At 41.4% G+C, this 15579-nt stretch overlaps 1 protein-coding gene across 1 annotated transcript in view; it reads left to right on the top strand.

Annotated features, from left to right (window-relative positions):
- Window positions 1-14777, top strand: part of LRMDA (leucine rich melanocyte differentiation associated) — a 1231554-nt gene extending 1216777 nt beyond the window's left edge. The window contains exon 7 of the mRNA XM_077454023.1: window positions 14537-14777. Within this exon, the coding sequence (XP_077310149.1) occupies window positions 14537-14616 (80 nt within the window). The 3' untranslated portion in view covers window positions 14617-14777. The remainder of the gene's footprint in view (window positions 1-14536) is intronic.
- Window positions 14778-15579: the final 802 nt, after the last annotated feature.

Genomic DNA, 15579 nt, shown 5'->3' with positions numbered 1-15579 from the left:
AATGCATTTTACAAATCATTTAAGATATATAATTATATACATAGCTTTCAGTGGAAACATTTCATTTATGTTTTGGACCTTACATCTCTCTTTGAAAATGAAATAAAAAGATATATAAAAATGCTTGTAGAACAGGGTTTGTATGAAAATGGTAAACCATAGCCTAAGAAAAGTTTCTTCTGTGTATTTCTAAAATGGTACATACCCCTTATTGGAGAGCATGAGAGACTTTGACTTGAATTTTTAATTGGACATTTATTACTAGCCCACTAAAGAGATTCACTTCAGGGCAGATGTATAAAATAGTGTTTCTACTGATAGTAGAGATTAACAGATTCTACACTTGGACCTTTGGATGGGCCAATAAGAATGTGTGTGTTGGTGGGGCAGGAGGTAAGGGCAAGCTCCATCACTACCCTGATGTGTCAGAGCTTTACTTGCCAGAATGGCCCAGTATTCAGCCCTAACAGTGGTATTTGTGCGGGCACCTTTTGGTGATTGAAATTTAGATCTACAGCAGTTTTTTTTTTTTGGGTCTCTTTAAAGTGTAAAAATCTGTCTGTAAGTGCAGAATAGCGTGCTTGTTATACTCACTGCAGAACTTAAGGGGTTAATCTTCTGTATTGTGTAAAAAGGCTGTTTGATCCTGTATGCACAGATCCTTCCCCTCCTGCAGAGTCTCTCTTGGCAAGGCCAGATAAGACACAGTGAGGGTAGTACTGCTGCACATGCTCAGTTTGGTCTCTATTGCTGGAGAGGACATTTCCTTGTTAATCAGAGCTAGCCATGTCACATAATATTGACATCACAAATGTGGGTGTGTATACAGATCCTAAATGACAGCCCAGTCCCTCCCTCCTCCTCCTCAGCCTCCTCCAGATCTTCCTTCTTTTTTTTGTTTTTTTGCTGCTGTGATACAACTTCCTGTTAGAAGGTGGCTATGTTCGTTCTCCATTTTGCCACTGCTATTTTGTATACTTAACCACTTTCAGCCCCGGACCATTTTGCTGGCTTAAGACCAGAGCACTTTTTGCGATTTGGCACTGCGTCGCTTTAACTGACAATTGCGCGGTCGTGCGACGTGGCTCCCAAACAAAATTGACATCCTTTTTTTCCCACAAATAGAGCTTTTTTTTGGTGGTATTTGATCACCCCTGCGGTTTTTATTTTTTGCACTATAAACAAAAATAGAGCGTCAATTTTGAAAAAAACGCATTATTTTTTACTTTTTGTTATAATAAATATCCCCCAAAAATATATAAAAAAAAATGTTTTCCCTCAGTTTAGGCCGATACGTATTCTTCTACATATTTTTGGTAAAAAAATCGCAATAATCGATTATTGATTGGTTTGCGCAAAAGTTATAGCGTTTACAAAATAGGGAATAGTTTTATGGCATTTTTATTAATAATTTTTTTTTTTACTAGTAATGGCGGCGATCAGCGATTTTTATTGTGACTGTGACATTATGGTAGACACATCGGACATTTGTGACACATTTTTGGGACCATTGTCATTTATACAGCAATCAGTGCTATACAAATGCACGGATTCCTGTATAAATGACACTGGCAGTGAAGGGGTTAACCAGGGGGTGGCAGTGTAGGGGTTAAGTGTTCCTAGGGGCGTGTTACTAACTGTTGGGGGCTGGGCTTTGTGTTAGTGAACACTGATCTCTGCTCCAATCACATGGAGCAGAGATCAGTGTCACTTGTTGCTAGGCAGAATGGGGAGATGCTGTTTACAACGGCATCTCCCTGTTCAGCCTCCCCGTGAGATGATCGCGGGTATCCCCGCGGCGATCAAGTCCACGGGACCTGCGACCGGACTCACAGGGGTCCCGACCAGCACTCGAGCAAGCCACCAGCCACATGCACGAAGTGCGGCATATAGAAATGGACGCACCTGTACGCCAATATGCCAGCCCGTGCCATTCTGCCGACGTACGTCCGCGTGCGCCGGTCAGGAAGTGGCTAAGCACTTATAAACCGGAAGATTTTCCCCCTTAATGACCAGGCCTTTTTTTGTTATACGGCACTGCGTCACTTTAACTGTCAATTGCGCAGTCGAGCGACGCTGTACACAAATAAAATTGAGGTCCTTTTTTTTTAACACAAATAGAGCTTTCTTTTGGTGGTATTTGATCACCTCTGCGGTTTTATTTTCTGCGCTACGAATAAAAAAAGCCTGAAATTTTGAAAAAAAACTATATTTTTTACTTTTTGCTATAATAAATATTAAAAAAAAAAAAATTCTTCATCACTTTAGGCCAATCTGTATTCTTCTACATATTTTTTTGTTAAAAAAAATCGCAATAATCGTATATTGATTGGTTTGCGCAAAAGTTATAGCGTCTACAAAGTAGGGGATAGATTTATGGCATTTTTATAATTTTTACTAGTAATGGCAGCGATCTGCGATTTTTAGTGGGACTGCGACATTGCGGTGGACAGATCGGACACTTTTGACACTTTTTTGGGACCATTGACATTTATACAGCAATCAGTGCAATAAAAAAGCACTGATTACTGTGTAAATGTCACTGCCAGGGAAGGGGTTTAACACCATGGGATGAATAAGGGGTTAACTGTGTTCCCTGGGAGGTGTTTCTGTAGTGGGATGTGACTGACTGGAGGAGGAGAGAGATCGCTGTTCCTAATTACTGTTTACATTGACAGTTCTTCAGCTGATTGACAGCTTCAGCTCTGTTCCTATGTGCTGTGTAATGGGGGGTGTGTCCCTTTTCTACAATCAGCTATTGGTGATCTCCTCACTGAGCTCTGCAGTGTGACTTCACATCTCTTTCCCTTTTTTTCTGAACTCTCAGACAAGCTTTAAATATTCAGCACTTTGAAGGATGTAGAGAAGAAAGCAGATAAACAGGTACAAGGAGGGTTTATTTAATCTCTGTGTATTACCTTTGGCCAGTCTCTGGGTATATGTAAGGGTTTACAACCACTTTAAATAACAATTTTGTTGCCATAATTGAAAGGAGAGATTCTCCTGTTAGAGTTTAAGGATATGCAATATGTTATAATTAAATACACTATCTAAAATCTGCTAATATTTGATAATGCTTACCTTGTGTACAAATATGTAGTTTCAAAGGATTTTAGAATAAATAAGCTCACTAAAGATTTTCTTATACAGTACCTTGAAAAAGTATTCACACCCCTTGAAATTTTCCACATTTTGTCATGTTACAGCCAAACACGTAAATGTATTTTATTGAGATTTTATGTGATAGACCAAAACAAAGTGGCACATAATTGTGAAGTGGTAGGAAAATGATAAATGGTTTTCAACATTTTTTACAAATAAATATGTGAAACGTGTGGGGTACATTTGTATTCAGCCCCCCTGAGTCAATACTTTGTAGAACCCCCTTTCGCTACAATTACAGCTGCAAGTCTTTTTGGGGATGTCTCTACTAGATTTCCACATTTAGAGAGTAACATTTTTGCCCATTCTTCTTTGCAAGATAGCTCAAGCTCTATCAGATTGTATGGAGAGCATCCGTGAACAGCAATTTTCAAGTCTTGCCACAGATTCTCAATTGGATTTAGGTCTGGACTTTGACTGGGCCATTCTAACACATGAATATGCTTTGATCTAAATCATTCCATTGTAGCTCTGGCTGTATGTTTGGGGTCGTTCCTCTGCTGGAAGGTGAACCTCCACCCCAGTCTCAAGTCTTTTGCAGACTAACAGGTTTTCTTCTAAGATTGCCCTTCATTTGGTTTTATCCATCTTCCCATCAACTCTGACCAGCTTCTCTGTCTCTGCTGAAGAAAAGCATCCCCACAACAGGATGCTTCCACCACCATGTTTCACGGTGGGGATGGTGTATTCAGGGTAATGTGCAGTGTTAGTTTTCCGCCACATATAGCGTTTTTCTTTTAGGCCAAAAAGTTCAATTGTGGTCTCATCTGACCAGAGCACCTTCTTCCACATGTTTGCTGCGTCCCCCACATGGCTTCTTGCAAACTGCAAACAGGACTTCTTAAGGCTTTCTTTCAACAATGGCTTTCTTCTTGCCACTCTTCCATAAAGGCCAGATTTGTGGAGTGCACGACTAATCGTTGTCATGTGGGCAGATTCTTCCCGAAAAAATGGAAAATTGCTGCACTCCTAATCTAAAAAAACATTTAATTCCCCTAAATTTCTAAAGCTGCAGCTACCAAGATGTGATACACATCCAAAATATCAGTACACGCAAAAATGTATAATCTAAATGCTCCCACCCAGCTGAATGACTAATGTTATCACAACATACAAACCATCACCATGATAGATAAATTAAGTAAAAAATAGGTGAATACTTTCCCAAATAATTCATCAACATATAGAAAGAGTAATAAATAAATGAATAAATATTACACAAAATTCATAGATGTTACTAATAAATATTAGTGAACGATAAAGGTGGAAAATAAATAAATAGTGATAGGGCAGATTCTCCCACCTGAACTGTGAATCTCTGCAGCTCCTCCAGAGTTACCATGGGCTGCTTCTCTGATTAAAGCTCTCCTTGCCAGGTCTGCCAATTTAGGTGGATGGCCATGTCTTGGTAGGTTTGCAGTTGTGCCATACTGTTTCCGTTTAAGGATGATGAATTGAACAGTGCTCCATGAGATGTTCAAAGCTTGTGATATTTTTTTTTATAACCTAACCCTGCTTTAAACTTCTCCACAACTTTATCCCTGACCTGTCTGGTGTGTTCCTTGGCCATCGTGATGCTGTTTGTTCACTAAGGTTCCCTAACAAACCTCTGAGGGCTTCACAGTACAGCTGTATTTATACTGAGATTAAATTACACACAGGGGGTCTCTATTTACTAATTCGGTGACTCCTGAAGGCAATTGGTTTCACTAGATTTTAGTTGGGGGTATCAGACGCCACATTTTTCACATATTAATTTGTAAAAAAATATTGAAAACCATTTATAATTTTCCTTCCACTTCACAATTATGCGCCACTTTGTGTTGGTCTATCACATAAAATCCCAATAAAATAAATTTACGCTTTTGGTTGCAACATGACAAAATGTGGAAAATTTCAAGGGGAATGAATACTTTTTCAAAGCACTGTATATTCAATGTATAAAATAACGTCAGATGAGACACATTCTGTTGGGGAATAGTTTTAAACCAATAGTCCTAATCAATAGATTCTAGAGAAAAGAAAGATGATTTTAACAGTTTTGTAAAATATTTTTTCTTGACCCTTGGGCCTCTTTTGACTTCCTCGTGTGGATTAAAGAGCACCTTTGATAAGCACAATGGGTGTTCAGCACATTCAAGATTCTCACTCATTTTTATCTTTATTCTAGGATCATATCTTAGTGTAATAAGTTCAGAAGCCTTCCAGCACCAGTGCTTGGAATGATTTTTGCGTGATAAGCATAGAGCAGCGATGAGAGATCTTCAAAACACAGGGGCAGGGAAGTGTTGTCACCTCTTGTTAGGGATGTGATTGGTGCAGGAAAGTACTGGCACCAGTATCTTTGTCAGATGCTCTGCTTCCTGTCACTGTGCACAGCTCCTGTCCTGTCTATATATTTGACAGTGTCTACTCTTATTATAGCCATAACTTAACTTGCAGGGTGGCTCTCTGTAGTCTTCTTTTATTCAAAGTCTATCAATGTATTTGTACTCTTAACTCTTCTTGATGTGCAATTGCACACTCTTTCACTGTCAAACCAGAAAAAGTCCAAGGTTATTTTTGCAGTCACTGTATAAATTTGCATTAGTCTGTGTTGTGCCCTGCATTTAACCATTTCCTACAGCATGGAGTTGTATCTACAAAATAATAATTGTACTAAAACAATACAACCCAATGGGATACCTTACATATTAACTTACCGTATTTATCGGTGTATAACACGCACTGGCGTATAACACGCATCCCAAGTTTAAGAGGGAATTTTAAAGAAAAAACTTTTAGGAGGGAAGTTTAAGGAAAAAAACTTTTAATTAAATGCCCATCAATGCAGCATTGTCAGCGTCATTTACAGCCTTGCATTGCAGCCTTGTCAGTCATTTACAGCCTTGAATTGCAGCCTTGTCAGTCATTTTCAGCCTTGCATTGCAGCCTTGTCAGTCATTTGCAGCCTTGCATTGCACCCTTGTCAGTCATTTTCAGCCTTGCATTGCAGCCTTGTCAGTCATTTACAGCCTTGAATTGCAGCCTTGTCAGTCATTTGCAGCCTTGCATTGCACCCTTGTCAGTCATTTTCAGCCTTGCATTGCAGCCTTGTCAGTCATTTACAGCCTTGAATTGCAGCCTTGTCAGTCATTTGCAGCCTTGCATTGCAGCCTTGTCAGTCATTTGCAGCCTTGCATTGCAGCCTTGCATGTCATTAGCAGCCTTCCATTGCAGCCTTAAATGTCCTTAGCAGCCTTACATTGCAGCTTTACATGTCATTAGCAGCCTTCCATTGCAGCCTTCCCAGTCATTTGCAGCCTTCCATTGCAGCCTTGCCAGTCATTTGCAGCCTTGTCAGTTTCTTTTGCAGGCTTTCCATTTAAAAATGGCACCGCCGAGATACAGAGCTGATGTCCTGTGTGTATCTTGGCGGTGCTCGGTAGCTCTTGCCCATTCTTGGGTATTCTCGGGTATTTTCAGCCGCACTCGGCCATTCTCGCCGAAAATAGCCAAGAGCGGCCGAAAATATCTGAAAACTGCTGAGACCGGCAGAAAAGGCAGAGGAGCTTGCAATCGGCGGGGGATCGGTGTATAACACGCACCCACGATATTCCTCTGATTTTAAGGGGAAAAAAGTGTGTGTTATACGCCGATAAATACGGTATATGTATAAAACTACTAAAGGGCATACAAAGCTTTTTATAACATCCTATGAGAAAAATATGGCTGCCATTGCTGAATTTCTGAAAGTACTGGTAGCCTGGTTGTCATGCAGAATATGACAAAGTAACAAGTATGCAGATCAGGAATTGTAATATCACTCTCATTTCACTTGCTGCATATTTGTTGGCTATCCAGTGAAACTGAATTAAAGTGTATTAAAAGAGAAGCACAGATATTAGATTCATGAAACATATGCACATTCATCATCTATCTGCCTATATATACTTTTATCTACACATACAGTACTCTGCAAAAGTTTGAGACAGGTGTGAAAAAATGCTGTAAATGAAAAATGCTTTCAGAAATCAAAGTGTTAATAGTTTATTTTTATAATTTAATAGAATGGAAAGTACATGAACAGAAGAGAAATCCAAATCAAAGCAATATTTAGTGTGATCACCCTTTGCTTTCAAAACATTATCAATTCTTCGAGGTACAGTTGCTCCCTCTACAGGGAAGCGTGCGATTTGCCCCAAATTTATTCTGCAGCAGGACAAGGACCAGGGAATAGCTACAGGTGTCGCAAATGCAACCTGACCCCATATTCCAGGGGGCAAGTGTGGCCCCCCTGTACACCTGGCTAGGAGAGGCAGCAGCCTATAGAGCAGGGGTAGGGAACCTTGGCTCCCCAGCTGAATATCTATAGGATAAGATAGGTAAGATAACAAATTTGGGGGGGGGGGGGGACGTGTGCTGGGAGATGATATTTTGGGTGTCGGAGATTTGTGCTAGGAGGTGGGATTGGGGGGCAACAATTTGTGCTGAGAGTGGGGATTCGGACTGGGAGGAGGGGACATTTTTGCATTCAGGATGAAGAGTGGGGGAGGGGCTGGTAAATATGTAATTTACTGTCCCCTTCCTTGTCTGAATGAATAAAGTCAGTGATCCATACCAATTACTGACTTTGTCCATTCATAACTAAAGCATAGTAAACTGTATTTCCAATGCTCAGTTTATGAATGAATGGGAAGCCTCGGTACAGAGCTATTCCTGACCATTTATTCTGTGCAGCTGTGGCTGCAGAGATGGAGATTGAGGGCTGTGTCCTCAATCTCTTTTCTCAGTCTCAAAGGTGAACCATCAGAGGTCTGTTTAGACCCCTGATATTTCACCAAAGCCTACCATTTCAAAAATAAAATGGTAAAAAATAAAATAAAAATAAACTACTGACACCAGTGGTGGAACTACCAGGATGGCAAAGGTCACATTTACAACCAGACCCTGGTGTTCCACCACCGGGCTTGGAGGAAAGGGCCCCGGCTAGGGGTTAGGGGGGCACTTCATGGTTTCTTGCACCAGGGCCCTGAAGGTTCTAGTTACGCCTCTGCAATGACCCAAGACATGTAGCCAATATCATTAAGAACTATCTTCAGTGTAAAGAGGAACTGGTGTGCATAAAAATGGCAGCAGGTGCTCTGGACTGATGAGTTAAAATGTTTAATATTTGGCTATGGCAGGAGGCAGTTTGTTCGCCAAGGGCAGTAGAGGGGTACAATAATGAGTGACTTCAGTCAAGAGTAAAGCATAGTGGAGGTTTCTTGCAAGTTTAGGGCTGCATTTCTGCAAATGGAGTTGATTTGGTCAGGTTCAACAATGTCCTCAATGCTGAGAAATACAGGCAGATACTTATCCATCATGCCATACCATCAGGGAGGCATGTGATTGGTCCCAAATTTATTCTGCGGCAGGACAATGACCCCAAACATACAGCCATTGTTGTTAAGAACTGTCTTCGGCATAAAGAAGAACAAGGAGTTCTGGAAGGGATGGTTTGGCCCCCACAGGGTCCTGATCTCAGCATCATCAAATCTGTCTGGGATTACATGAAGAGGCAGAAGGATTTGAGGCAGCCTACATCCACAGAAGATCCGTGGTTCATTCTCAAAGATGTTTGGAACAACATACCTGTTGTGTTTCTTCAAAAAATGTGTGTAAATGTACCTAATGGAATTGGAGAATTGATGCCGTTTTGAAGGCAGGGGAAACATTTTTTCACAACTGCCTAAAACTTTTGCAAGGACACTTATGTTCCATGTAATAAGGAGGGTATCATTGATCATCCAAGTACTCAGACTCTAAAAAAAATATATATATTAGACATGTGCATTCGTTTTCGTCCGAATGCATTTTCGTCCGAATTTCAGCTATTTTCGTCTTCGTTTTGACAAACAATAACGAAAGCACAAAATCCGAAAAACGAAAGATCCGACATAAATAAATGCTTTATTTTCGTTTTCATTGTTACAACAGTTCGATATAGAATAGGAGATTCGACGTGACTCTGACAACAATCTGTGTCTATAGAACCTGTGGTCGAATGTGCCTAACCTTACCTCTATTAGTCCAAGATTATATAGAGAAAATATTCGACAGAGAAAAAAGATTTGACAGAGAGAAAAGATTCTGCAAGTTACTGTCCTAAAAAGTGTTTGGGGACCCGGGTCCTGCACCAGGGGACATGTATCAATGCAAAAAAAAGTTTTAAAAACGGCCGTTTTTTCAGGAGCAGTGATTTTAATAATGATTAAAGTGAAACAATAAAAGTGTAATATTCCTTTAAATTTCGTAGGGGGGGTTGTCTATAGTATGCCTGTGAAGGGGCGCATGTTTCCCGTGCTTAGAACTGTCCCTGCACAAAGTGTCATTTATGCAGAAAAAAAAGTCCTTTAAAATCACTCGCAGCTATTATGAATTGTCGGCTCCCGTAATACAGAGAACACTCATTGAAAGTCATTGATAAAAAAATAAATAAATAAAATAAATAAATAAAAGCGTGGGGATCCCCCAAATTCAATTACCAGGCCCTTCAGGTCTGGTATGGATATTAAGGGGAACCCTGCCTCAAATTTAAGAAAAAATTTGACGTGGGGTTCCCCCTAAATATCCATAACCAGACCCTTCAGGTCTGGTATGGATATTAAGGGGAACCCCGCGTCAAATTTTAAAAAAAAATTGACGTGGGGTTCCCCCTAAAAATCCATACCAGACCCTTTATCCGAGCACGCAACCTGGCAGGCCGCAGGAAAAGAGGGGGGGACGAGAGAGCGCCCCCCCCCTCCCTCCTGAACCGTACCAGGCCACATGCCCTCAACATTGGGAGGATGCTTTGGGGGTCTGTGACCCCTCAAAGCACCTTTTCCCCATGTTGATGAGGACAAGGGCCTCATCCCCACAACCCTGGCCGGTGGTTGTGGAGGTCTGCGGGCGGGGGGCTTATCAGAATCTGGAAGCCCCCTTTAACAAGGGGGCCCCCAGATCTCGGCCCCCCCCTGTTTGAAATGGTAAGGGGGTACAAAAGTACCCCTACCATTTCACAAAGAAAGTGTAAAAAATGGTTAAATAAAACAAACACACTTTTGAAAAATTCCTTTATTAAAAATAAAAAAATAAAAACAAGATTCCAGCGGCGGTAATCCACTCTTGCTATCCAGCGACGGACGGTCATCTCTCCAGCGATGTCTCATCTCATCCAGCGCAGCGATCCATCCTTCTTCTGTCTCCGTGTAGGAGACACTGCAGGCATTCCGGCGGCTGACGTTTCTTATATACGGAGGGGGGGCCACCCGTCACCTGACCCCGCCCCCCTCTGACGCAAGGGGAAACCCGGGGTTCCCTGTGACGTATGGGTGACCCCGCACCCCTCTGATGTAACACAGGCAGGTTTCCGTTACATCAGAGGGGGGCGGGGTCACCCATACGTCACGGGGAACCCCGGGTTTCCCCTTGCGTCAGAGGGGGGCGGGGTCAGGTGACGGGTGGCCCCGCCCTCCGTATATAAGAAACGTCATCCGCCGGAATCCTTGCAGTGTCTCCTTCAAAAACACAAAAGTGTGTTTGTTTTATTTAACCATTTTTTACACTTTCTTTGTGAAATGGTAGGGGTACTTTTGTACCCCCTTACCATTTCAAACAGGGGGGGGCGGGATCTGGGGGTCCCCTTGTTAAAGGGGGCTTCCAGATTCTGATAAGCCCCCCGCCCGCAGACCTCCACAACCACCGGCCAGGGTTGTGGGGATGAGGCCCTTGTCCTCATCAACATGGGGACAAGGTGCTTTGAGGGGTCACAGACCCCCAAAGCATCCTCCCAATGTTGAGGGCATGTGGCCTGGTACGGTTCAGGAGGGAGGGGGGCCGCTCTCTCGTCCCCCCCTCTTTTCCTGCAGCCTGCCAGGTTACGTGCTCGGATAAAGGGTCTGGTATGGATTTTTAGGGGGAACCCCACGTCAATTTTTTTTTTAATTTGACGCGGGGTTCCCCTTAATATCCATACCAGACCTGAAGGGTCTGGTTATGGATATTTAGGGGGAACCCCACGTCAAATTTTTTCTTAAATTTGAGGCAGGGTTCCCCTTAATATCCATACCAGACCTGAGGGGCCTGGTAATTGAATTTGGGGGACCCCCACGCTTTTTTATTTATTTATTTATTTATTTATTTTTTTATCAATGACTTTCAATGAGTCTTCTCTGTATTACGGGAGCCGACAATTCATAATAGCTGCGAGTGATTTTAAAGGACTTTTTTTCCTGCATAAATGACACTTTGTGCAGGGACAGTTCTAAGCACGGGAAACATGCGCCCCTTCACAGGCATACTATAGACAACCCCCCCCCTACGAAATTTAAAGGAATATTACACTTTTATTGTTTCACTTTAATCATTATTAAAATCACTGCTCCCGAAAAAACGGCCGTTTTAAAACTTTTTTTTTGCATTGATACATGTCCCCTGGGGCAGGACCGGGGTCCCCAAACACTTTTTAGGACAGTAACTTGCAAATTAGCCTTTAAAATTAGCACTTTAGATTTTGAACGTTGGAGTCCCATAGACTTTAATAGGGTTCTAAAGTATGCTATATACTAGCTCCGTCGAATCTTCTTTATACATTCGACAGACACCATAAGCCTTCAAAGACAGATTCGACTGTAATTCATGTGGATTTTCGGACGAATGCAATTTTTGAACGAAAAACGAAATAAATAAAAACGAATTTCGGGAGTAACTAAATAAATTAAGTTTTCAGACGAAAACGAAATTCCGAAACGAAATATTTTACTCTGCACATGTCTAATATATATATATATATATACACAGATTCAAAGTATTTGCTTCACCTACACTTTGCTTACTAATGCCAGAAGTTGTTAGTACAGATTTCCTTTAATCAGTCCAGATTTCACTCTCAACACTCCACAGAAACATCATTCCTAAAACCCACAAACAATTTACTAACACTGTAGCCAATAGTCACTATTCTGTACTCAAACTGCTGGACCTCTCTGCTGCCTTTGATTCAGTTTACCACCCCTCCTCCTCAAAAAACTCAACTCCTTTGGTCTCCATAACTATACACATTGTTGGTTCTCATCCTATCTATTCCACCTGCTGCTTTTGGCATCACTTACAATTCTACCTCCTCCTCTCCTCTTCCTTTTGCCATCGAGGTACCCCAAGGTTCTATTCTTGGACCTCTCCTATTCTTGAGCTACACCTCCTCTCTGGGTCAGCTGATAGCCTCCTATGGAATACAATACCATTTCTATGTTGGTGACACCCAAATAAATCTATCACTCTACCCCTCAGCTCACTCCATCAGTCTCCTCACACATCACTAATTTACTAATTTGTTAATTTGATGTCACACCACTTTCTCAAACTCAGTCTATCCAAAACTAAGCTCATAATATTTCCTCCCTCGCATGCTGCTTCCCCTTACATTTCTGTCAATATTTATGGCACAGCTATTAACCCGTCCCTGAATGTCAGGGTGCTAGATGTAATCCTGAACTCTGAACACTGCTTTCAGCTCCACATCCAATCGTTGTCCAAAGTTTATCGCCTCAACCTCCGCAACAACTCCAAAATACACCTCTTCTTAACCAACGACACCAAAAAGCTTCTAATTCACTCCCTGGTTATCTCTCTCCATGACTGCTGTAACTCCCTCCTCATTGAATTAGCTTTACCTAGGCTATCCCTCCTTCAGTCCACCATGAATGCTTCTGCCAGACTCATCCACCTTACCAATCAATCAGTGTCTGTAACCCCTCTTTGCCAATCCCTCCACTGGCTTCTGCTCACCCAACAAATTCAGAATACTACCAATAACATAAGAAGCCATTTACAACTCTGCCCCCAGCTACACCACTAACCTAGCCTCAAAATACCAACCAAACTGTTCTCTTCATTGCTCTCAAGAGCTCCTGCTCTCTAGCTCCCTTGTAACCTCCTCCCGTGCTCTCCTCCAGGACTTTTCCCAAGCCTCTCCTAACCTATGGAACTCTCTACCCCAATCTGTCTGACTATCTCCTACTCTGTCCACTTTTAGGCGATCCCTGAAAACCCTTCCCTTCAGAGAAGCCTATTCTGCCCCCACCTAACTACTGTACTTTTATTTTCTCTATCAGCTCTTCCCCCACAGTTATTACCTTTTGTATCACTAATCCCTCCCCTTTAGATTGTAAGCGCTAACGAGCAGGGCTCTCCGATTCCTCCTGCATTGAATTGTATTGTAACTGTACTGTTTGCCCTCATGTCGTAAAGTGTTGCGCAAACTGTTTGCACTATATAAATGCTGTATAATATTAATCCAGGAAATTGTTTTGTAAATTCAGAACACCATTTTCCTTCCCTATAATGTTAATAAGGCAGTGTCCATCATGGAAAAAAGTTCTGCAGCTGTGTAAGGGCAGAATGTCAATGCCACCTTGAGAAATGAAAAGGACAAAACTCTCCTTGGATCAACACATATATTGTAGTATGCCCTGTAAAATATGCAGAAATGTGTTGGAAATGCATACAGAGCTGGATTTACAATTAGTCCTGTAACACTCATATTTTTTTCATCATTAATAATAAGGCCCCTTTCACACTTGTGCAACTTGTCCTGCGACTTGTGACTGCAAAATCGCATCACAGGTAGCACCCCATCATTTCCAATGAGTACCATTCATATTTGTGTGACTTTAATGTAGGCCCTATACTACTTTGGTCTGACTTTGATGCACCTTGAGGTCCATAGGCCTCAAGATTACACAGGCATTGCTTCAAGTCCTGGCAAAATTGTGTCAAAGTCTTGGCAAAATTTCAGCAAAATCTTTCAGGGGACTAATACAAAGTATTTCCAGACTAGCGCAATATTGTAAGATGGGTTAAGACCAGTATAGTTTTACTGGTTGCAAGTGGGTAAACCTAGCAGTGGAGTGCTGCTTTGGGCACCAAAATGTATAAGCCTACAGGCTCCAGTTATATAAATCAGCCATAAGCTTATGTGATTCTTTAAATCTAGCTGATAATGCAACATTTAAATAAAAGATATTGCCTATAGGTTATTCAGATTTCAATCCCACAGTAATAGTGTCCTTTCTGGCACCCTTATAGTTCTGCACACCTTTTTTGCATTTTTTGTGGTTCACTGAGACCTAATGTGTTTTCAATGGGCCCTCAACATCTGTCAGCAGGCCAGAAATTGTTCTTGCTTAATTGATTTCTATGGTACCACGAGCTAATACATTTATTTAGCATATGCCTGTGTTTTGACTGTGTGTGTTAGGGTGCCATTGAAGATAAATGCCAACTAGCCACAAGGCACTTAGATTTGTGTCTTTAATGTTCTTTTCAGAGTTCTGCTATATGATAATGAATACCATTCATTTTTGTTTTTCAGGAGTTGCAGGGAAATGCCGCTACATTTACTATGGGAAACATTCAGAAGGCAACAGATTCATACGGGATGACCAGTTGTGACCAATTTTCTGAGCTTTGTCCACCAGAAAAGTGATACTTTTTCTTTTCTTATTTACACACACAAGTGCCAATTGAAATGATGAATTAAGTGGTGAAGTAATATAATTGGCCATGATATTAAGCTTGCCCTTGACAAAAATAAAATACTTTTTACAAGAGAATTTGTTTGCTCCTAATATGGAAAGTCTAGCAATTACTTCATCTGGATTCAGCCACATGTAAACCTACATTGAATGTGTACACTATTTACCTATGTAAGAGCACAGCTTTGAATACCATTGTAGCCAAATAAGAACACACTTAAAGCCCCCTTTACACATTACAGTTTGTTTGATCAGTTCAGTCACAGTTTTTCAAAGAAAAAAGGATGAAGTTTGAAGGGATGAATCTGTTTTTCCATCCATTTTTTTACATGCACCAGCTAGAGTCCTTAACAACTTGAGCCCTGGAGACATTTGTTTAATGCAAAAACATTTACAGTGCCTTGAAAAAGTATTCATACCCCTTGAAATGTTCCACATTTTATCATGTTAACATATGTCAGAGGGTAGTATTGGGGGCATTAGTGGTAGGTTGACTAAAGCACATAAAGTAAGTAAGTATAGTAACTAGTATAAGTCCTATTTGCTATCTCGGGAACACCCAATAAGTGGACAGTATGCGACCGGTCTAAACCACATGGCATGTTCACCGGTGCCAGAAGCCTGGCGGACAAGATGGGAGAACTAGAGATACTGTTGTACAAGGAGGGTTTTGATTTTGTGGGAATTTTAGAGACTTGGTTCAACAGCACTCATGATTGGCTGGCAACCATTCAAGTGTATTCCCTTTATTGCAGGGATAGAGAGGGTAAAAAGGGGCGGGAGGGGTATGCCTGTATAGCAATAATAGTGTACAAGTTAATGTGACCGATGACATCACTAAGGGAGGTAGTGAGGAGGTGGAATCCTTATGGGTAAAGCT

Source organism: Lithobates pipiens, unplaced genomic scaffold (assembly GCF_037356315.1).
Source record: "Lithobates pipiens isolate NorthernLeopardFrog02 unplaced genomic scaffold, aLitPip1_a1.2 Scaffold_25, whole genome shotgun sequence".
NCBI classification, from domain to species: Eukaryota; Metazoa; Chordata; class Amphibia; order Anura; family Ranidae; genus Lithobates; species Lithobates pipiens.
The sequence above is the reverse complement of the archived record's forward strand: the minus strand, read 5'-3'. Positions and strand labels throughout refer to the sequence as shown.